Genomic DNA, 23,255 nt, shown 5'->3' with positions numbered 1-23,255 from the left:
AATAATAACCTTTGAGATTGCTTTTACACATACTTATTATTAATAAAATATGCTTAAGATCTAGTATTAAACATACTTTGCTTGCTTAACTGCAGTAAGCCCACATTTCTATTTTAAATATGTTTTTTAATGGTCTAATGTAATATTCTAATTTTAAATGTCACGTTTTCTTTACATTTAAGTGTAAAATTGTTATAATTAACATATACATGGGTTTCAAACATCCATTTATGTGTAATTAATCTCTACAATGTGTTTCACTTAGTGATAACGTTCTTGAACTAAACAGGTTTTTCAGTAATATTCAAATTTACTTAATGAGTCTGTATGATGGCTTCAAAGTATTAAGCTGTTTTATGCTATTTTATGTTTTTAATCTGTATCCCTACAGTAGAATTCAGCAAAAGAAAAATACATTAATTTTCATTTTGTCTCCTTTTCTTAGATTTTGAGCATGTAAAAGAGTTGTACGCTCTGGGATTAGGTAATTGGAAATCATAGAATGTGTACTGATGCAATTATTGATGCAACTTGCATGAAACAGTTGAGCAGGACCAGACTATTTAATGACTGAATTTTTTAAGGCCATCTGGCTAAAGCTCTGCCAAGTAGAAATAGTGTAAATTTAGCACAAAATTACACAAAATCATGCCAGCTGTTCACACCCTACCACACTTACCTTTTGTTTATTGCAAATAATTATTGATCGACCCCATAAAAGAGATTTTCAAAATCAAATTTTAAAGCAGCTCCAGCCAAACACAACATGGTTTGTTGTGTGAAATATAGTATAGACAAATTCCAAATAAGTGAAAACACATTACTGCAATAAACAAAGCATCACCTAAGCAAAAAACAATGAATATGCACAATAAAAGCCTACATATACTGCTCTGCTAGGATTAAATGAGGGAGAGAAGAAATTGGTTTTAAATGGTCTGACTAGCTCTCGTTTAAAAGGGAAGGCAGGTGCTCAGATTAAAGGCCACCACAGAAAGGATTTTGCCACCTCTACCTTTCAGCCTGAATCCACAAAAATCAGAAATAGATTTTTCATCCACTGTGTTCTGGTGAGAATGTGGGACTTTGAAGGTTCAGTCATGTAAAGAGCTGCCCTTGAATTAAAAGTCTTTTCAAATCAAGCAATGAAATCTTAAACACTACTATAAAATGGGCAGTATACTGTACCAGTGAATTAATGAATCTGATATTTAGCACAGAAAAGGGCATACACAAGAAATAAATGTAATTGTAGCTTTTCTACACGAGGCAATAAGAGCAGTGTACATGTGAAAAATAAAGGAGTAGAAAGCGAGACTTTAATGTGTCAAAGTCTGAAAATTGTTAGCCTTGTTTTAGTGCTGGTGTTGTGGTAGCTTTGACGTGGCGTGGCATTTTATGGCCTGTGTTGTTCTGCTGTGTTTTGTTTGTTGGCTTGGTAGCTTTAAAGTGACCCAGGTTTTAGATTAAATTTTTATTTTTATTTTGTTTGTTTGGATTTTATTTTTTATGTTGCTGGTTTGTAGCTATCTAGATTGTTTGCCTTAGATTTTTGGTCAGAATTTATTTTATAAGCCCTAATTTACAGTTCTGCTTGTAAAAAACAAAATTTTGTATTATGATCTATGTTTTAGTCAGTGTCTTGTTTTCTAAAGCTCTGGGTGTGACTTTTGATTTCAATACCAAAAGATTCTGATTTAGGTTTTGATAGTTGTGATTGCCTGACAATGTTTCAAACTGAAAAACAGCTGAACTAAAAATCGTGTATTAATTTTTTTTTTTCCTTTTCCAAAGTTTGAACTCCTTCACATGATTTTGTCTACAATATAAGATCATTTTTGTAAAAAATGCTTTTAAATTTACTGGTAGATACTTTGTGATACCTGACATTTTCATTGGCTTATGCTCTCTTCATAATTGAAAAAGCTTTTTTTTTTAAAAAAAAGGTCTATTCATGTTATATCTGTAGGACATCTGGCGGTCCCTAATTAAAAGCAAATGTTTCATTTTCAGACTGTGTGCAGAGTGAAATTCATGTCTGAAAAGGCCATTTACTCTGTAAATAGGCACAACGGCCTGGCGAGTCATGCACCAAGAGGTAGGGATTTATTTTTTTATTATTCAAAAGCTAAATATTTCCATTGATTTCCATGTTGCAATCATGAGTGACCACACTTGGCAAATCTACAACATCAGACTTACCGATCAATGCTGATGGCACATAGATTGAGGATGCTTGCTGTACACATCATCACATCAAGGGTGACAAATATGTCACAGTGGATCTTGCTGAAGCGCCACTCTCCCACTACCTAGTGAAAAAAGACATGAAGCATTTGCAGTTTACTGAATGTCAGCAAAATACATCTACACAAATCTCTAACACCAATATTATAATCTCTTTATCTTCAAAAGAAGCAATTGTTAAGCATTCGTACATTTGTTGACATGTTATTTCCTCCCTGGTAAGTGAAAAAGGACCAAAATCAAGTATTGGTGAACAGTTAACATTTTGAATTTTTATTTCTGCTGAAGTACAACCCAAGCATGGTTTCTTGAAAAAGCAAAAAAGTTAAAAAAAAAAAAAAAAGGGGGCATAATTATAAAGCAGGGTTGATTAAAGTAAAGCCTTTGGAAAATTGAGATAATTTTTGTGTGGACAACTCCAGAGTCTTAGAGTATTTCAAGTTACTATCAAAATCAACTAATTTTGAAACAATTTTCTTTTATCTTTGCCACTTCCAAGAACAAAAAACTCTATAATTTTTATTTTTGGACCTTAATAACAACATGCTCAACTTCTACATGCTCATAAACACATTTAATACATGCAGGGATCAGTTTTTATAAGGTATGCCCTGAGCTGAATATTTTGTCCCTCAATATGGTGGATCAATAAAGAACAGGTTTCCAATCCAATCTAGCTTAATGTACAAAGCACTTTAAATTACCAGAGGACCCAGGTATTGTACAGAATACACAAAAACATTTTAAAACATGTCATTGTAATCACAAGATAACATAAAAATCTGTCCAGTTATGTAAAATAGTGTATTCTGATCCAAGGAATGTGCAATGAAGTAGAATTATTTTTTAACTCTACAAAGTCTAATCTGACTCTTCCTGCAAGGGCATCAATATTATGAGTCAACTCTGATTTATTTATTTTTTTATGTGAACTTCCAGATATTTATAAGTATCCATTATTTCAATGTCGACTCCCTGGAAGTTCACCGGTGTCAGTGGGGTGGGTCTGTGCCTTCAGAAATCCACCACTTCTTGCTTTCTCCTCCATTGATCAGGAGGTGGTTCTGCTGACACCAGTTCACAAAGTCCTTACAACTGATGATGCCAAGTATGACAGTGTAACACGAAAATGTCTGAAGGTGCCAGACAATGAGCACCTTCAGAAGAAAATGAGCCGTTTCTTCCTGCTTTTGGAGCGGTCTCCGGTCCACGTTCACCTGCATTTGAACCGCGCCAAAGTTCACTGCAACTGAACCGAGACCTACGTTTTTAGGCGGACCAGAGTTTGCATTTTTGGTCCGCATCAGTTTGATTAAAGCAGACTAAACAAGTCTTGTGTGAATGCACCCTAAACAATCTCTTGATGGGATCCAATCTACACCCCTCCCTCTCCATTTTGTCATTTTCTGAAAAGTAAACTGATAATTTGTAATGTAATGTTTATAACAAACAGATTTATTTCAAACATTGGCTTGTCATAAAAGGCTTTAAAGAACTCCCTTGTAACAAATTTTTGCATATCTTAAATGCTCGTGAGCTAAAAATCCTACAACATACATTACAATTTGTATAGCCTCCTCTCACGAACAACATTGCAACCTATTTATATCTATACCAGAGTTGGTCGCCATGGTTTGGTCAAATGATGAAACCAACCTCACCGGTGATGCGCTGACAGCTCGGATTACGCCCACCCCAGCTGGCACAAAATCCTACCTGCTTCCTCCCACAGCTGTGTAAAGGGTAAGGGGGATGTAAGTGTCACGGGGCACCTCCTGCCTCCCTGTTGAAAATTTATCTTTGTCTCAGTGATCTGTTTTCAGAAAATTAAGATCCATCATTTAAAAGCTGTACGTTGATGCGGGTGGGATTAGACTACGGAGAACCATCTAACCAAGCCATGACTGCCTCACATCTCAAAGGCTCTTTTACGCTCTAACATTACACAAACCGTTTGCACTTGACATTTCCCTCCTCTGCATCTCAAAACAATTATAATGCCCTCTGCATTGATTGAGCGTGCGCTCTTTTCTGTCATCACCTGGCTTCCTACTCTGGAACAGCAGTAAGCAGATATATGAGGATACACTTTTCTCAAAACCCCTTCAACGCAGCTGTTTAATCTTGAATTCTCAGTAGTCTTAGAGCACAAAACAATATGGATATTTAAAATCAAAGAAGTTCAGAAGAGCATACAGCACGTGGTTTAGAAAGGTAAATTAAGTGGCATTTCACAGCACTAATTGCTCAAGAAAAGGAAACTAAAATGGCAGACATTGATGTTGCATTTCCAGGGAAACATATTTTGTGATAAGTAGAACTTGTTCTAAATTTACCAGTCATTATTTAATTTTATTAAATTTTATTAAATAAAGATGGTTGGCAAGTTGTCAGGGTCTTCAGGATTATCTTATTTTGAAAATGTAAGTAAATAAAAAACAAGATTATCATATCTGATTATGGATGATGGTAAAATAGCAGCTCTGCACAGGTAAAAAGGTGTTACCTGCTACATAACAGAGAGGCTAACAGGGCAAAAATTTCATCATAGATATTTGTCAGTAAATTAAATGTCAACTGTGTTTTTTAGGCTTGCCAGCTCCAATAAAGCTGACAATTGATGTTTAATCTCTACAAAGTGTGTCACTTTGCTAAATAAAATTGAACAATCTAAAGCAAAATGAAAGGGAAAACCTTATGCAAACCCATTGAGAAAATGATATTCAAATAATGATCTAGCCAACAATGTTATGTAAATACTTCAGTCAGAGAAAAATCATAAAGTGAGGTCTAAAACTTAAAAAATGTTCATGATCATGAGGATCATTTATAAATAATGTCTGTCCATGTTGAAGCTGGATAAAAGAACCATAAAGGTGTGCACCTCAATTTCTTAAGAAATCGGCAGAGGCAGCACATACCTGACATAAAGTGTGTTCTACAAACCCATGCATATAAATCTTTTGGATTTATATGGATGTTTTTAATTTAAGCATCACGTCATTTATGGTAATGGGTAATAAACTGCGAAAAAAACTGCATTTTTCATTTTATCGAATTGTTATTATTAAACTGCCTACAGTGTACTGTATAGTCACTGGCGACTTGTTTTGCTACATAAAAAATGGCAGCTTGCATTTACTCACTGGAAGTACTGTATGTCATGGCAGTTTTGACTATTAATAAATTGTAAAGTTTAAATCTCAGACTACAGAAGCCTAATTTTGTTAACCATTCTTCAAAATGCACACACATCTTTATCAGGGTGTCAATAAACATGGACAATACTGTAAATGAATTTGACCACTGGAAAACCAAAATTAGAAGTCACCTAAATTCACAAAAATAATCTTTTTTAATTTTAAATACATTTACAGTTACTAAAAGTTATTTATTTCTCTCAGTTTTTTGTACTTACTTTCTAATCATTCAAAAAATATAAAAGAAAGTAAAAATTTTTGACTTAGTCACCTTGAGGATTAGTAATGGTTGTGCCCTGTTAGTTACTTAGATGTCATTGGTAGTATAAACGATTTTACCCTCTTCAGTAAAGTATAAGTTTACTAATTAGGTATTGTGAATTCAGACTGACTTTAGCAGTGCACTTTTTCTTTGTAAATGTTCGTCCAACTGCTTGTTCAGCTAGCCAGCTGGCAGAAAGAGACATGTAAATGAGACTTTAAAAGGAAATCTATTCAGTCGTCCATACTTGTGATGTACGGCAGGCTGCTTTTAAGCAAACAGTCACTGTAGTTCTCCGTCTTTGAACACTAATTTCAAAACGTTATTCAAATATGCATGAAGGAAGGAAATTATATATATCGAGAGTTCTTCTTTACTTTAGAATGTACTTTAGAAACTGATGGGTAAAGATGGTGGTTTCTCACTTATATAAAAATTGCTTGCTACGCTCTAAAGCCAGAAAAAACTGTTTTGGGTTTGAGCTAAGCTTTAGATGTTACAGTCCACTGCACATCCACACCGTTTGTTGTCCACTTAAAACTCTGCCTGTCAACTTCATATTGCATTTTGCAACACAAAACTAGGCTTGTACAGGCTTTTCTAGGATTTAAGGATCATAAACTTCCATGTATATCAAAAAAAAAAAAACCTGCTTGCAGTCAGATGTGTCTCTTGTAATACAATAGCTTCATAAGGTCTACCTTTTGATCTATGCGGAAAAGTAAGAACATTCTTGTTTTACAACATAAGGCCTGTGAGGAAAAATTAGGCAACGTGCCAAATCCAGCTCTTCTGTTTCCCTCACACTACAAACCACATCTGGGATTACAACCTTTGCACAAACACTTGTGAGAGAGAACAGAAAAGTGTAATCTCCTGCTTTCACATTAACAACGAACAATGTGAATTCAGACACAATACCACAACACCATTTGCGACATGGAGGAAAAAGAAAACGAAACAAAAGCACAAACAAACAAAACAAAAATAGAACAAAAGTAAGAACTGGTTGTTTCGCTGTCTCCTACTAAGATCTGGTAATTTTCTCAAATGTAGAAAGGGAAGTTTGCTGTTGGTATCTAAGGTCATTCATAACATGGTCACTTAAGGGCTATAGCTATTGCTGTCAGAATCCATGATTGATATGCAATTAGAATTTCAATTTGCAATTGGGAGGTGGTTGATAGAGCAGATTGATGGCTCTGGATATAAACACATCCTGCTGTTATGTTCATGAATATTACAGCAATAAAAAAATATGTTTAGAGTGTTTTGTTGCAATGCTGTCATCACTAGTGCAAGTTGTAGCTTAATTTTTACACATAGGACAAAGAACGCTCATATAAGATAAGGGAAGTTATTCTAAAATCATTTGTCATTCTTTATCCCATTTGATTTAAAAGTGTAAACATACAAATTTACCTTGGTTTGTTTTTCAATAGATCCTTGCCAATGGACACATGGCAGGTTAAAGCTGATTATGCTATATTATTTCATAGAGTGTGAATGAATATCACTCTGCGTTCAAACAATGTAACACTGTTTTCTAAATTACAATCATACGGCTGTTCTGAACTCAAAAATAATATATCTCAAAAAAGTCAACAGTGATATGAAAGCAAGTTTATACAAGATAAGAGGAGCAACCAAAATGATATGTTTGATATATTATCTACTTAATTGTTTTGTTAAAAAGAAGACCAGTTTAATCTGTGTTCAGCTGCTGAAGCAGTTCCCCACTATCAATAAGGGTGAGAAACAGAATTTTCTATACTTGAAGAATTGAAGATTATAATAAGGTTCTACATGATAATGAACATTTACTGCTCATCAGGTGCAGCAAGGATAGAGACTTCTAAGAGAAAACAACAAAGCAAAAAGGAAGCCTTGCAAAAATGAAACTGAAAAACATGCATGACAAATACACTGAAACTGAAATCACAGTTGGAAATATATTGTAACATAAATTTGGGCTTTTGTAAATGGCACACAGTGAATGTTACATGTGAAACAATTTGCCTTATAATAATAAGTTATAATAGAAATGTGAGTGTAAATTAGTTTTTACTTTTTCCAGGAACTTACATAAAAGCTGCACTGCTGCTTAAGCATGTGTGCTGTAGCAGATGATAATTAACATTTATTCTAAGTGTCTTTCCACCAATTCAGATCACGCATAATTTTCCTTCCATGGGCTCCAAAAATCAGTCACACATGGAAAAAAAGCAAAAACGGTGGTAATTAATGCAAATCTAGCATTTAATAATAAAGGGCAAGTTGAATGCTCTGCCCACCCTCTGTGACTAAGATTTGCTAAAACATTATTAACACAAGAGCCTTGGTCACAGACATGGTCAGTGACACCAGAATTTAAAAAAATACAGGTGAATGATAAAAAAAAATCTGGTCTATGCTCCAGGAGTTACCAGATACTCTAAAAAATTTGAGCTTAATGTCAAATACATTAAGCCCCAACAATAATGGACAGTGACAGATGAAATCAAAAACAACATTTACTGGAAGAAGGTGTGGTGTTGGTAGATCTTGACCATCTACCAAAACAGTGTCTGTCTTTGTTGTTGTTTTTGTTATTGCAGATACACTGTATACCTCTATACTACACATGCAGAGCTCTATACACATTTTCCCTTTTCCATTTTGTCATTTTTTTCTATTTTCCATACATTCACATAATATTATATTATATCCAAGACATACTAACGAAAACAATAAAAGCTAGTGTAAAATGTTCTGAAAATGTAACGAAAAAGAAAAAGTTATAAAAAAACAACCTGACCATATGCAGAAATTATTATTTTTAATTTGTAGCTATAATTGACCAGTTCCACTTGCCATTCTGATAGATGCAAGAAATAAGTAAAACAGAATCAGTCTTGTTAAACCACGTACGTTAAAAAGATTAAAAAAGTAAAACATTATTCTTTAATCAAAATTACAACAAGAACAAATGGAAAAAAAAACAACTATTAAAATCTGTCAGCCTAAAGCGGATTAAGAAGACATAAGTCATTTGAAACATTTAAATGTGACAAAAAGGCAAAGAGATGTCCAAGGTGGTAAACACTCATTGAACTGTAGTAGTTGAATACTTGAGGTTGGCTGGGATGTGTGTTGTTGGCTTTGTGTGGAGAGTGCTTGTCTCTGTCTCACCTTCAAATTACGTACACCACCCCATCGATAGGCAAACCATGATGTGAAAAAAAAGAAAAGGGATGTGAAAGAGTGTGGTGTTCGGGGCCAGGTACAAAGAGCAATAGAACAATAGGTAGATGGATTTAAAAGCTAGCATCTGAGAGCTGAGAAAAAGTGGTAGCATCTGGATGTATTTCACTGATATTGAAGGCAGTAAAACTGAGAGCAGATTATTAAATTATCAAAATATACATCAGGGCGAGGGCAGCAACAAACTAGATCACACGTTTGTTTCTATCTTCAGTTTTCTGGTGAATAGTTTGATTAAAATGTTCAATAGTATAAAGTATTTCAAGTTTTCAAATAAACAAAAAACAAAAGATGCAATAAAAAATTTTATTGACCTACCAGCACAAAAAAAAAAAAACTTCATAGCACCTACAAGCCAGTGGGAATGATGCAGAATAAAGAGCCATTTCAAAACTCTTCACTTTTCTAACGGATCCAAAGCAAAATCTTTGAAAAGAGGAAATGTCTCATCCCTAGTTTTCGGTGTTGACTATGAGTCTCCATTCTGGTACAGCAGAGAAGAGCTGGAAAAGGAAGCTGCATTCTGCACATTCTCAAAAATCAAACATTTTTGTTTGATCATATCAAAGGTAGAACCAAAAAAAACAAAAACCACTACAAATATTTTTATCTTTTGTGTCTAATATTTGTTAACTGATGTACTTCAACAAGATATTAAAGGTTTGGTTTTTAATTAAGCACCAACCTTGTACAGTCAGATGAAGTGTTACAGCTGGAAGACTACTAGTAGACTAAAGCTGGAAATATGAGAATGACAATATTATTTATTGGGAATTTTGCCACATTAAAAAAAATAAAGTTTAATGGAGCAAAGTGAAGAGTACTTAATTAAACCGATGCTTTATGGATTTGGATGGCAATGAACAAAAAATGGTTCAAGAATTATTTCATGTTTTATGTCGGAATTTAGTTCAGACTGTTGAGGGAAAAAACATTAATTTAATTGTAATGTATTGAACTTTGAACTTTTAAGCTTTTTTAGTTCCTTTTATTCTACTTTGTTGGCATATTCACCTTGAAGATTTCAGTGAGGTTATGTTCAGACATGATGAACATGATGGTGGTTTGCTATCTAAATGTAATCATATCATAAATTAAATCTAAACACAAACTACTTTGTAAACAAAAACCAAACCACTTTCATGGACATAATTAAGAAAAGTACGAGCCAGTGCACTTAAATACATTTAATTAGCATTTAAGTGCTAATTAAATGCACTTAATTAACTGGCCTTTAACTCACAAACTGATGTTTTAAAGCTTTTATTTCTCTTAATTATGAGTTTCTACTTACATATAAGTGGAAATGAGTTTGTATCCAATGAAAACATTGCATTTAGCATTAGAATATTACATCAGCCCAATAAAAAAAAAATCTAAAATGTAGGCTTAATGAAAAGTATGCTTAACACAGACAGACAAGCCTCATTTTAATATATATTCTAGTTTATTTAATATAACTGTCCACTTCAGTGATGAAAAGGTTTTTATTTTTCAGAAGAGAAGGAAATCCACCCTAGGGTCTGTGTTTTATTCATATGCATGTAATGTGTCTCCTAAACTGGTTTCAGTTTGAGTGTGTATCATTTTGCCTTTTTCACCTCTCCAAAGCTTTTTTAGATTTGGTCATTTAGTATTCTGCCTTTACTGACATGAAAAAGTCCATGCCAGAGATTTAAAGTAATTTTGGATCATCTACTCATAGTTTCCAGTTGTAAATTTAGTGACATGATTCCAATAAATTTATCATGGTACATTTTAAATGGCTTGTACTATCTACCAGTATGTTTTTCCAATTAGTTTTGGTTTATTCAGGTGTTCTTGGCCTCTGATGACCCACATCTGAGTGCCTCACCACTCTTCTTTCTATACATTAGTCAGACTGAGTAGCCCCACAGTCAACACAGTCCACACCCATTAACTGTCTTTCTCATTTCTCTACAATTATATATGGTTCTTTAATTATTAATGCCTTGCCTGGGGTGAGTGAAGCTTAATTCAGCAATGCAGAATATTCAAACGATAAAAATAAATCAATTTAACCAAACCTGTCTTTCCTTATTAATGAAACTGAAAGATCATCTATCTATCTATCTATCTATCTATCTATCTATCTATCTATCTATCTATCTATCTATCTATCTATCTATCTATCTATCTATCTATCTATCTATCTATCTATCTATCTATCTATCTATCTATCTATCTATCTATCTATCTATCTATCTATCTATCTATCTATCTATCTATCTATCTATCTATCTCTTATCTGGGGTCAGGTTGCAGGGGTAGCAGCTTCAGTAGTGAGGCCCAGACTTCCCTCTCCCCAGCCACTTGTTCCAGCTCCTCCGGGGGAATCCCAAGGCGTTCCCAGGCCAGCCGAGAGACATAGTCCCTCCAGCCAAGTCTTCCCCAGGGCCTCCTCCTGGTGAGAGGGGACCCGGATCACCTCGCCAGGGAGACATCCAGCAGGCATCCTGACCAGATGCCTCAGCCACCTCAACTGGCTCCTCTCGACAGTTGAGGCTCTACTCTGAGTCCCTCCTGGATGACTGAGCTTCTCACCCTATCTCTAAGGGAAAGCCCAGACACCCTATGGAGAAAACCCATTTCGACCGACTGTTTTGTCAGTCATGACCCTAAGCTCATGACCATAGATGAGGGTAGGTAAATCGAGAGCTTCGCTTTTTGACTCAGCTCTCTCTTCACCAAGACAGACCGGTACAGCGCATGCTTCACTGCAGACGCTGCGCCAATCTGCCTGTCGATCTCCCGCTCTCTTCTTCCCTCATTTGTGAACAAGATCCTGAGATATTTAAACTCATCCACTTCGGGCAGGACGACCCCTGAACAAGAAACCTAATGTTTCTTGTTTCAATTATTTATTTCCGTTGTATTTTGATATTTAGTTGAGCATTCTTGTAGGCAGAGGGACTGGTTATCCTTCTTGTACAGACTGACATAAATGTGTCAATCTGTTTCTTAGCTCTTCTATTGGTTCTATTGGTGTAAGTTCAACAATTGTTTGAATGAGCACTTACCTTTCTTGGTGTGTCTCATCAGCAGAGTGAAGCAGCAGAGGGATTGACCTCAGATTAGCTTACTGTAATGCATATAAATATTTATTGGTACCATTTATCGTTTTGGTGTTAGGTTTGTGTAACTAATGTTTATTTCTTTTTTGTATGTATGTCTGCTGAAATTACTCAAGATATAAAAGCCAGCTTCTTTCTGTCACTCTGTAATGGTGTTGGTGCAAATCTGCATTTCTTTAATAAATTCACTTTGACTTACTTTTCTTGCTAAGTCTCCTTTTAAACACTGAGCCTCCGCCAGTCAAAGTGACAAAGTCACACTGTTTGCTCGACTCGTGCACACTCAATGTAAACTTTCAACTCAGCGTTTACTTTCTCAGGTTGTAATGGTATATATCGTTATATCATGCTAAAAAGGCAGAGCAAACAAATCTTAAGTATTTTGTTCGCATTTTATCGTATCTTGTTAGCTGCAACTTGAATTACTCTAGAATATTTTTTGGAACTTTTGCTCTTATGTGTTTGTTTTGGATCCTAGTACTGCTATCCATCTTGTCTGGTTAATTGGCTGTGTCCTGAAAATAGACGGAAAAGCAATTAGCTGTACCCTTCATGTAGTGGCCAATGTAACAACTATGGACTGAATAGTTGTGAATTGAGAAGTTGTAAAGACAGGGAATATGCTTAAAGTGTAGTCAAAAGGACAACTCTGACCCACTATAATAACTGCAGTGTTTTGGGTTGCAGATATTTAATTTTTAATGAGCTGTCCCTTATCTCCCCCTACACATACTCCAGCTCTTCAAGTTTCATTAAACTGACATAACAAGGTTTTTATGATCCTGCCAGCAGAGAAACAAAATTGGCACAAAAAGGACAGAGACCTTGAGGATATATTGAGCATTCTTGTAATTTGATGCTGTCTATATAGGATTTATGCTTGTCAAACCTATAGCCAAAAGCTTGCTGTTACTTGTATTTGATAAATATTTCAAAGTGATTGCTTTTAGCACACTCCAAAGTGCCATCCTTAAACAAACAAAGCTAGTTTTGAACACCTACATGCAATTAAACCACTTTACACCTTCAAAGACTCTCCTTTGAGTCTTTGGTATGCCATCAAATACAATTTTCTATTGAGAAAGTGTTATGGTGTCATTTGGTGCTTTGAAATGCGTCCGGCAGCAAATCAGCTCCAACTTCTATGGCATGCTTTGATGTGGCCCCCTCTGTGAGAAGCTAGCTGCCCACAACAACAGAGAAAGAAGTAAATAATTTTGATAAAAACAAGGTATGAACACTCTGCTCTGTATTACGGCTCACAGCAATCACTAAAAGGTAGTTAAGAGCTGTTCTAATGGATCATGGAGAACAAAAAAAAAGAGTCTGATAGGTGTGTTTCTAATGTTGTCTATGCCCAACTATGTGACTCAAAAAATTTTCCCCCCAGGGCTTAATTTCCTGGAGACCTCTGTTTTATCTTGAACATCGCTTCTGTGTCTTTTCTATTGTGGTGTACAAAACTGTGCAGTTTAAGTAAATTGTGTCTGCTGGAAAAGTCGCTGCTCCTACTACAGAATAGTTATAGCTTGGGAAAAATAACAAAACTAAAAAAAACAATTTTTTTGTCAAGCTGCTTTTTAATCAGGCTCATAATGAATTTCGTCAAAAAAAATAAATAAATCTCATCTCGTCTAATTCCTCTAATCCCTTGTACCATGTCTGTTATAAGTTCAAAGGTTGTAGCTGGAGCAGAGTGCAGACAAAATACTCAAGGACGAGGAGGACAGGACAGGAATAGATCATATGTATGTTGAAGAAACCAGTTGTCAACAAATGCAGACAGAAATGGCTTCAGTGAAATGGGAACCAAGTGAGTCTAATCAGGGGAGGTCAAACAGCTGTGGGAGAGAACAAGGCAGGGAAAGAGAGAGAGACTAATAATAATAAACACAGGTAAGATGGAGGGAGCTATAATAGACACAAAGGGAAACCTCTCTAACACTAATTCAAAAAAATATAAACTAAATGCATAAACATAACAAAATTTTTAAAAGAGGGTAAAGACAAGGAATTAACTAATTAGGTGAAATCTTACTGAGACAGAGATGAATAAACTAATATAGTAAAAACCCCAAGCAACCGAAAAAGAGTAAACGCACTAAAAAACTGCCTGGTTACTCATGGCCTAATGGGCTGTGAGTACAGTCAAGTTAAAAATTGTTGTTGTCCAATGCCACTATAAGCTGATGAGCAAAGACAGATCTCAAATAATAAAAATGGAAATCAATATACAGTACTAGAAAAAATGCAAGCATATTTTCTTGAATAATTATTTTCCTCACTTTCTAGAAAGTGAAAACAAATTTGACTGGGTTTTTCATGTTAATTTGGAGTGGTTCCAACATTTTTGATACATAGAAATTTTTTACCTATTATAACAATTTAAGCTTCACATTTTTGCACCACTGCATTTTCTCTGTGACTGAGAACAAATCTTCAAGTACCACCTCACTTCAAGAGTCTTATTGAGAGTACACGTCAACCCAGATACCCAAATATATATCTGGTAGATTTTATAAGAAAAAAATAATGGCTCTAAAAATGGTCTTGGTTTCTGTAAAAGCTTCCAGGCATTGAAACTTGCCAATGACTTAAAAAAACAACTGCACATCACAGTACAAGCAAACATAGAGGTTTTCAAACAACATAAACTCCCATTGATCACTGATTAGATCATTTTACGCTATAGCAAACATTTTTTGTGGGCTTTTAGGAATCTTAAAAAAATAGATATTAATTGAGCTACACTGGATTAAAGGCACCCAGGAAGATTTATTCATAAACCAACGACCTCTAATAAAAATGGTTAGTCTGACATTTTGCTGTTGTCACATATCTGCTAAATCACAGGCCTCTGACCACTGCATGGCTCCTGTTTACAAGACTGATGTGAACATGTTAACCTTCACTCTTGTTTTACCTTGTTCCTGTGACCTGACGATGCAGCTGCAGTGTGCAGCTCGCTTTATCGAAGCCTTTTATCGCCAGAGTTTCACCAGAACTATATTTAATCTAAATCCATTATCTGCTCTGACATGTTTTACCCTCCAGTTGTGAATTTTGTCTTTTAAATTATGTGTTGTGTTTGGATCTTCATCATTTCAGTGCTGTCCAAGTGTTTCAGTCACTTATAACACTGGAAATAAACATAGTTGTTGCAGGGGTATTGCTCTGCTGCAGATGCCTCAGTTTTCTAACCATTACTCTTTTTATTCTTTTGTTGTTGTTTTTTACAGATGTAATACACAGAGAGAAAAAGTATAAAATGTACAGGGAAGAGAGAGAGAATGTCTCTGGGATACGAAATGTCACGTTTTATGTCTCATTCCAAAGAAATATGGGTGAAATGTGTTTGTTTTTGTGGCTGTGTGTATGTTTGTGTTTGTGCATTTCTATCATCCTACCTCCAGGTAGACAACCCAGGGCATAACCAATGTGGCCACCAGAAGATCAGCAACAGCCAGGCTGACGATCAGGTAGTTGGTAGTGGTCTGCAGAGCCTTTTCCCTCGACACAGCCATGCACACCAGAACGTTGCCAAAGACGATGACAAAGATGAGTAGCGTGAGAAGCATGGCATAGTAGTTGTAAGGATGCCTCTGTTCTTGCTCTGTTTCGTTGAAGTGCCATGTTCCGTTATCGTTGAAACTGTCATTGTAGGCATACTGGCCAAAGACATCCATTAGCTGTGAGTGATGGAGGCCAGGAAGTGGCCCTGCAAAACAGGTGAGACAGTATTTCAATGTTGAATTCAGCGAATTGTTTGCAAACAGGAAGACAGTCCCTAGATAATCTTTAATCCTTTAGTAAATGCAGAACAAAAGCATTTTCTCGATTGATCTTTTAAACCCTGCTGAGCCCAGTAATGAGATTGGACTTGATTTCAAATTGTGGTGGAGATTGGAATCAAAACCATGACAGGTTCAATAAAGTTAAAGTGACAACAAAGTAGACAATTAAGAGATTATAGATGTGGCTTTGAGTAAAGGTTTGCATTCCTCACAGGAAAATGTGACATATATCAATATTAGTAGTTTGACTCATGTGCTTATTAATGCACACTCATATTTTCATGTGTATATTTACACAGCATGTGAAACAAACAGCCACTAAAATATTTCTTTATATGTACCACTTTTTGGTGGTCAGCTGTACGTCACAAAAGTAAAAAGTTATTGCAAGTGTGCCGATTGACAGGATGAAGACCCTCCTTCTGGCTCTGATGTTTGTTTTTTTCTGTATTTCTGTAGATGGCAGCAGAGTCATAGATAGAAGGCAAAGGAGCTCAATTTTTTCACAGATTATCTGTTGCATATAGTGATAGTTTTAATATGTGACATACTTTAAAAAAAAAAAAAAGTTACATACAGAATTACACAACTGGACACGCGGAATGTGTTAAACCATTGACCAATCACGTCACCTCTTGGACGTCTGCAGTTCTGCAACTATTTAAATGCAGCTAACAGCACAACTCTTTTAATAACTACAACTCCCATGCAGGTTGAGCTTGCTTTTGTTCTGTCTCTACTGTTCATGCAGGTTTTCTGCTCCCCTCTTGATATTTTTCTACTGAATGAATCAGATGCCTGCTATGAGTGATTGAGGCTTGATCATTTTAAAGCATGTTTGCAGACAAATAAAGCCATAGTAGTCTGCTGGAGAGCCTGAAGCATGCCAAGACACAAGGTTTCCCGGCAGAGCGGAACATTTCAATGACATTGTCAATACTTGTCATTTTCCCTGTTGGTAGTTTTAACACCGAGGCCGATCAGTTTATATTGACTGACTGCTCATATCACATCAGTGCTCGTCTGCAGGATGTTTTTGCCTTAATGGTCCGTGTGTAAACTAAACAGCCAGTCATCAGTGCATCCCACACATTAAATCTAGCAACAACAATCAAGAGGTGGCCTTCAGTTTTCCTCTGTCGGCTCTAAGCAACAAGCAACACAAAGTCATGATTACTTTGAAATTGGAACACATGAAAATAAAAATTAATGGATTAATTAAACACAGCTGCTGAATTAATTACAATATTTTAAGAAACGTTGAAATGGATGATATTGGTAAGTCAATGTGTTACAATAAAATTTCATTCATAACTTGCACCAAATTAGATTGATCTTTTACTTAAAACAAAAGCGATCTTAAATATTCGAGATACTACAGTATTCTAAAGAAGATAATAGTCGTACAAAATATGACTTGGTGCCTGAGATCTGTATCAAAGACCAGCCACCAAAAACTGCATTGCATGGAATCTCAGAGCCCCCAAGAATAACCTCATGACAATCGCTTCTGTTTTCTTATCTTATTTTTCCCTGGGACAGATTTTCTGAGCTTTTGATGTAAACAAAACCGCTTTACTGCTTGTTCACTGACTGGGATCTGACACATACCAGATGGTTATGGGCTATAGAAAAAGTCAGTTTACCTTGATGTGTGCTTTGCTTTATTTGTTACTGGATCAAAGTGACACTGCTGCTGGGACACTCCTTTCCCTGCAAGCCTATCAAAGGTGTATGACATTGTTTTGTAATAAACTTGAATAAAAATAAAGAGTCATAAACTTCCCTTGTGTCTGTGAAGATGCATGCTTTATGACATGCTACGCTTTTTTCAACTAAATCTGTTCTTCACCCCTTATCGGCACTTTGATTGGAAAAACAGATTTGTAGTCTGACGCGGAGGAAGAAGCAAAATGATTTTCCATCCTCAACTAGAACCAAGCCATTTTAGCTTAGCAAATTTAAATGATTTCATAGCTAAAAAATAATTGTATTACTTGTGAAAGTGTTCCTGCAGTTTCATTATGGCAAGATATAACTGTTATAGATAATTGTATTCATTTCCCCTGTAAAGATAGCAAACAGCAGAATCTGTTTGGCTAAGTAAATAAAAATTCTGTTTTTACAATGTGTGTTTTTACATAATTCATAATAATTCTAATTAGAAATCTCTTCTAAATGTTGAGCATATTTGATCTGGGTTTGCTTTAAAAAAATAGGTGGAAAAACAAAGCCTTTTTGTTACATAAAGTTTTACTTAAAAAGAACTTAAAATAGCAATGTTTCTTCATATTTCCTTCATGTGTGAGTGAATGATTTTTTATTTCATGCATCAAATGTTTGATTTACAGTCATTTGGAAAATGACTGTAAATAAACATCAAGGTTTTCCCAGTTGAGGTTTTATTAAACAAAAAGCTACTTAGTTCTTGTATTACCATTCTTTTATTCCTACTTCAGCACAACCTTGTATGCACTCTAGTTTTAGGGATAGCTCTTGTTCAAATACACATTCCAGTGAAAAGCTTACACACACTCAACACTGACATGGACATCACGTTTGGCATGTTTATGTTTTTTAAGTGTTCTTTTTGAACTTGAAATGATTGTGGAACATCATTTATCAATTACAAAAATAAGAATTTACGGCAAAACCTTTTTTGGAGATTTTTTTATAGATTCTTTTTAGTCCAAAACAAATAACGTCAAATATTTAGAAAAATTTCCTTTCAGAAATCTTTTCTTGAACTTATGAATTGTGACGTGTTTAGCAATCTCCCCAGCATAAATCCTTTTTACTATTGTATCTCTCTTCACATCTATCTGCATTGGTTTCAATACTCCTAAGCCGCTGTTTGAGGAATACTCAAATCTTCTACTTTGCATTTCTCCTAACTGGCCCAACACTATTGCAGTAGAGTTTCACAGCTGCAAAAAACTTGCTAGTAGAGAAACTTATATGAGGGTGGCAACCAAAAGTTAAAGCTCTCGTCTTTGGGACAACATCACCAAACATTTTACATACTTACTTCAATAATTGTATACAAAGTTGTTGCAAAATACAATAAGCAAAGCATAAGCTATCCCACAACAATTGAAAAGCATTTCAAACTGCTTGCATCTGAAATGCATGAAGCAATTTGCTGTAATGTACTATTTGCATTAAGGTAAGTGTAAACAGATGAGTCAGAAGAGGACATGGTTTCTCATCAATAGCATTTAACAGATAGCATCTTGTGTAAACATCTTTGAACACGAATACTCTGCTTTTGTTGAAGTTGTAACATCCTTAAATCACCACAAGGGGGGTTACAACCTCAATGCCCAGAGATATGCACAAAAAAACCCAAACAAAAACTCAGCTTTATGTGTTTGTGGTGTCATTGTTAAACATATTTTATTCATTTCACTTCTCTGAATTATCTTGTAAGTTGTAGGGAGATTGGTAACTGACCTGAGCTTCATTGCTGTGAACCACTGACTTGTAAAGGCCAGACCTTTATGTATTCTTGTGTGACCTTTGCAGCCATAATACAAGCACCCTTTGTTTTTATTTTTAAGGTCCTTGAAAATCTCCATTGATCACAGCATTACAAAGGACAGATAGTTCCTAATAGTGTCTGGTACATCTAATCCACAGCAGAACTGATGAAATTATTCACATTTTTAAGATGTTATTATGATGTGTTTGGCCTTGAGTATAACTGATGAATTAAGGAAAACTGTGTTAGAGTTAAAAGTTCATTTATTCAACCAACTCTCTTTGAAAACGTATTATTTAGCTCCATGCAGGAGCTGCTATCGAAGGTTAAAAAAGTCTCAGGGGGATGAAGAAGGATTAAGTGAGGGGCAGTAGAAGAAGGAAAGGGAATTGGAGTAGGGAAAAAGCATGTTCCCGTTAGGACATGTAAGCAATGCTCTGAGGCAGCTGCCTGTGTGTGTGTGCCCTGCAGATGCTCTGCGCTGTCTAATCTTATTTGTTTGCTCAATCTACTTCCTTCGTTGCAATATTTGAAATATCTCTCACTGCTGACCTGGTAGGTAGTGCTTTCCTGAACAAACATCATTGGTTTTTTTCTAATGTCTTGAATCTCTGCAGAGTACAGCAAAGAAGACAGAACACTCCCTAGGATTTTAAGTATTTAGATAAGGAATACCACTACTACCACTGATGAGCGAAGGGAGGAACACTGAATATCTCATCAGCGCTACACGAATTGGTTGGTGGTATTAATAAGGTAAAAAAAATTATAGTTTGCTCTAATAGTTGATGAAGCAGGAAAAATAGGCAAGCTTGCCATTCACTGCAGATCTTGTTAACAGTGGATTAATTCTGCCTGTCTTCACCAGTTGGTTGCAGAAGAAAAGTTTGTGCAACTCTAACTACAGAATGTGTTACTTTTTTATAATATTTATTTTTGGAAGTCTATGTTAGATTTATCAATATTTACAATACCAGGAGACGATCTGACATTGATCAAACTGCTGCAGACCAGTTAGGATGCTAATGCTGATCACTGTCCACTAAAATTGTTCAGAGCAGAGATGGATGTGACATGACTCACGCTTTCTTTCACATGACAAGGATAGTTTACCAAATGTGCCTGACTTACTGAAAAAACTAAAGGATAAAAGGTTAATGGGAAGAGGCAGTGCATTGATTTTGTTGCAAAACATTCTTCTGGGAAACCTTGGGTACTGTCATTCATGTTGATGCCACATACCACTAACCTGAGCATTGCAGCTTTCCTGGTACACCATTTCTTTAAAAATAATATTCCCTGATTGCCATGGACTCTTTCAGCATAAATGGTTCTGGCAGGGTTTGAGATGCAAAACAATGAGCTTAGAATCAAGCAGGTGGTCCTAATGTTATGCCCCATTTTCTTATTTATTTAATAAATTATAACATGGCAAAATCTGTTTTGTCTGGTTGAAGATAGATGTAAATAATTTCTAAACCTGTGAAAAATTATGTAATTTTGTGCCTTAAGACAGACAGATGGTTATTTTCATTGTGCCGTGACTTTATCGTTTCTTATTTATTGTCTTTGAAGACTTGTATGCTTGTATCAGGGACAGACCAATCTGAGGGACAAATCAGAAGTTAGGGTAAGTCGTCTAAACGGGAAAAGCTTTTTTGCACGCACAGTTTCTAACATACATGTTGAACACTAAGACTGATCTTTCAATGCTCCTTTTTCAAATGCCAGTAGTCTTGGCATTGTTTTTACTAGTGAGATTAAGAGGCTTTACAATGTTTTGCTTTTTACTCAGATTAAACGTCATAACTAAAATTCCTTGAACTGAACATAGAAGGAAAATCATTTTCTTCTCTTTCCTACATCTATTTAGAGCATTTCTTGTCTTCCACAGTCACTTTTTCTCACTCAAATGTATTTCTTTTTCTGTCTATGAATGCAGTACTAGAGATAATATAGGGTTATCCATCTTCCTTAAAACACCACTTCACCGTATGGACTGTGGTTACAGGAAATCTAAAGCTTTGATTTTCAGACTAGCATCTAATGCCTCAAGCCAGCCACAGTGACCCTCCAAGTGACCTCTGAAATCCAGAGTATTGGGCTTCAGCCAGAAGTCAAACATTCGGACAAGCATTGCTGTTTCTCTGAATTTACTAAATGAGCTAAAGGTCTTGGAAATGCTGTGCAAACACCTAAGCACTGATGACAGATTTAAGATTTATCTGCCGTCTCTGTAAACTTTCCCAACTTTGTGCTGTATTTCTCTAACGGAAAGACAGTGAAAAGCTGGGGAGCTTACACCTTGAACTTGGGAGCCAAAGTTTTAAAGCCGCACAGCTCAACCATTAAGTAAAATAGCACAGTTGTTTATTAAATATTTTTAATCAATGCAACCATATTTTCTAAGAAGATGTTTATGCAATTCAGATTTACTGTTAACCACTGTGTAGTTGAAATGACATTGAGCAGCACCGTAAATCAGTCTAAGGCGTGTGAAAAGAACTAAATTACATTCTGCATCTTCATAACACCAGGCTGCCACCTGGACTTTGTCTGTGATAATCCTTTTATTAATGTAGTGCACTTCACATTTATTGACACTCATAGTAAAGGCACGCCTTAAAATTTATTGTACTAGCAAATATTTGCACGTTCATTTTATGGGGGAAATTATCCAAGGCTAGAAGAAAAGTTTGATTGCCAGTGCCATAATTATCGGCATCCCTAAGGATACAAATTAAATTGAACTAAACCAAATTTTATTTGCAGTTTATTCTTAATTAGGTAACAAGTCAACTTGGAAGATCAGCAGCCAAATAGGTCTAAAAATAAATTTAAAAAAATGCAAAGTACATTTAATTCTGAAACAGAATATTTATTATGAACAAAAGTAATGAAAGGTATTACATGTTGAATTATACCTTTCAACACTGGTTACTACATTATTACTGTTATTAATGTAACTTACAAATTAAAGCAATATTGTCAGAGTTTTAACAAACAGAAGTTCTCCTCCATCTCATATCTGCAAAGGCTTCAATGTGTGTCTAATCGATACCAGTTTCTCTGTAATCATTTTTGCTGCACCACCATTTCCTGCTTGCACAACACCTTTCATATTTTCCCTGTTTCCTTTCAACAAGAATCACATTGTGATTCTCAAACAAAGAAAATGGAGGTTTCAAAAGCAGCTAACCTTGTCACGGACCATTATTTTTGGCAGCTTTTATGATATTTAATCCTTTAAGGTGCAGCAGCAATTACCACCTTTTTGCTTCTCTTCTTTGACACTTGAATGATTTTTTTTTTCTTTTTTTATCCTGCCCATTTGAAGGCACAGCAGGCGGCAGAAGATACCCATTATGGGTATTATAGTCCTCTGTATTGTGTTTTACTCCCCTCATCTCAGGAGCTGCTAGGTATTTGAAAAGCACAAATAACTAAAATAGTAAATATGGTTTTTGGTAGGAAAACACACATAAACTAAGAGTGACCAGGGTACAACTATAACTTCCCTGATAAAAACTGAAGTAGCCTGGAGGTATTTTCCATTTTCATCTATGCAAACCTAGCAACCAGTAAATAAAGTTTCACATTTATTTCAGCAAACTAAATGTGAAAGCTATGACGAAACCAAGTGGAGCATTGTTGATGGAATTATGCGAAACTATTGCACCAGTTATGTAAGTTATTACTGTCTGAGTTATGAAGTGTGAAGTATCTTTATCTGTAAGATATTGAGGCCTTAAAATAGGCCGTATAGGAATGCACACTTTGAACTTTGTAGATTTACATGTAAAAGTGTAAAGTCCCTCACCTTTCCACATTTGGCTTTGTTATAACCCCAAACCTGAATGTATTTTCGCTATAATGATTCACATTTTTTCCCATGCATATTTCTGCCAAATCCCTCTTCTCTAATCAGCCTCA

The 23,255-nt window shown here is 35.5% G+C and overlaps 1 protein-coding gene across 1 annotated transcript in view; it reads right to left on the bottom strand.

Moving 5' to 3' along the window:
• Positions 1-23,255, bottom strand: part of drd2 (dopamine receptor D2) — a 56,276-nt gene that overhangs the window by 14,734 nt on the left and 18,287 nt on the right. The window contains exons 2-3 of the mRNA XM_005801055.2: positions 15,455-15,765; positions 2,203-2,312 (exon numbers count right to left, since the gene is read on the bottom strand). Coding sequence (XP_005801112.1) covers positions 2,203-2,312; positions 15,455-15,733 — 389 coding nt within the window. The 5' untranslated portion in view covers positions 15,734-15,765. The remainder of the gene's footprint in view (positions 1-2,202; positions 2,313-15,454; positions 15,766-23,255) is intronic.

The sequence above is a fragment of the Xiphophorus maculatus genome, chromosome 18 (genome assembly GCF_002775205.1).
Source record: "Xiphophorus maculatus strain JP 163 A chromosome 18, X_maculatus-5.0-male, whole genome shotgun sequence".
NCBI classification, from domain to species: Eukaryota; Metazoa; Chordata; class Actinopteri; order Cyprinodontiformes; family Poeciliidae; genus Xiphophorus; species Xiphophorus maculatus.
Note: the sequence above shows the minus strand (reverse complement) of the source record. Positions and strands in the feature narration are given on the sequence as shown.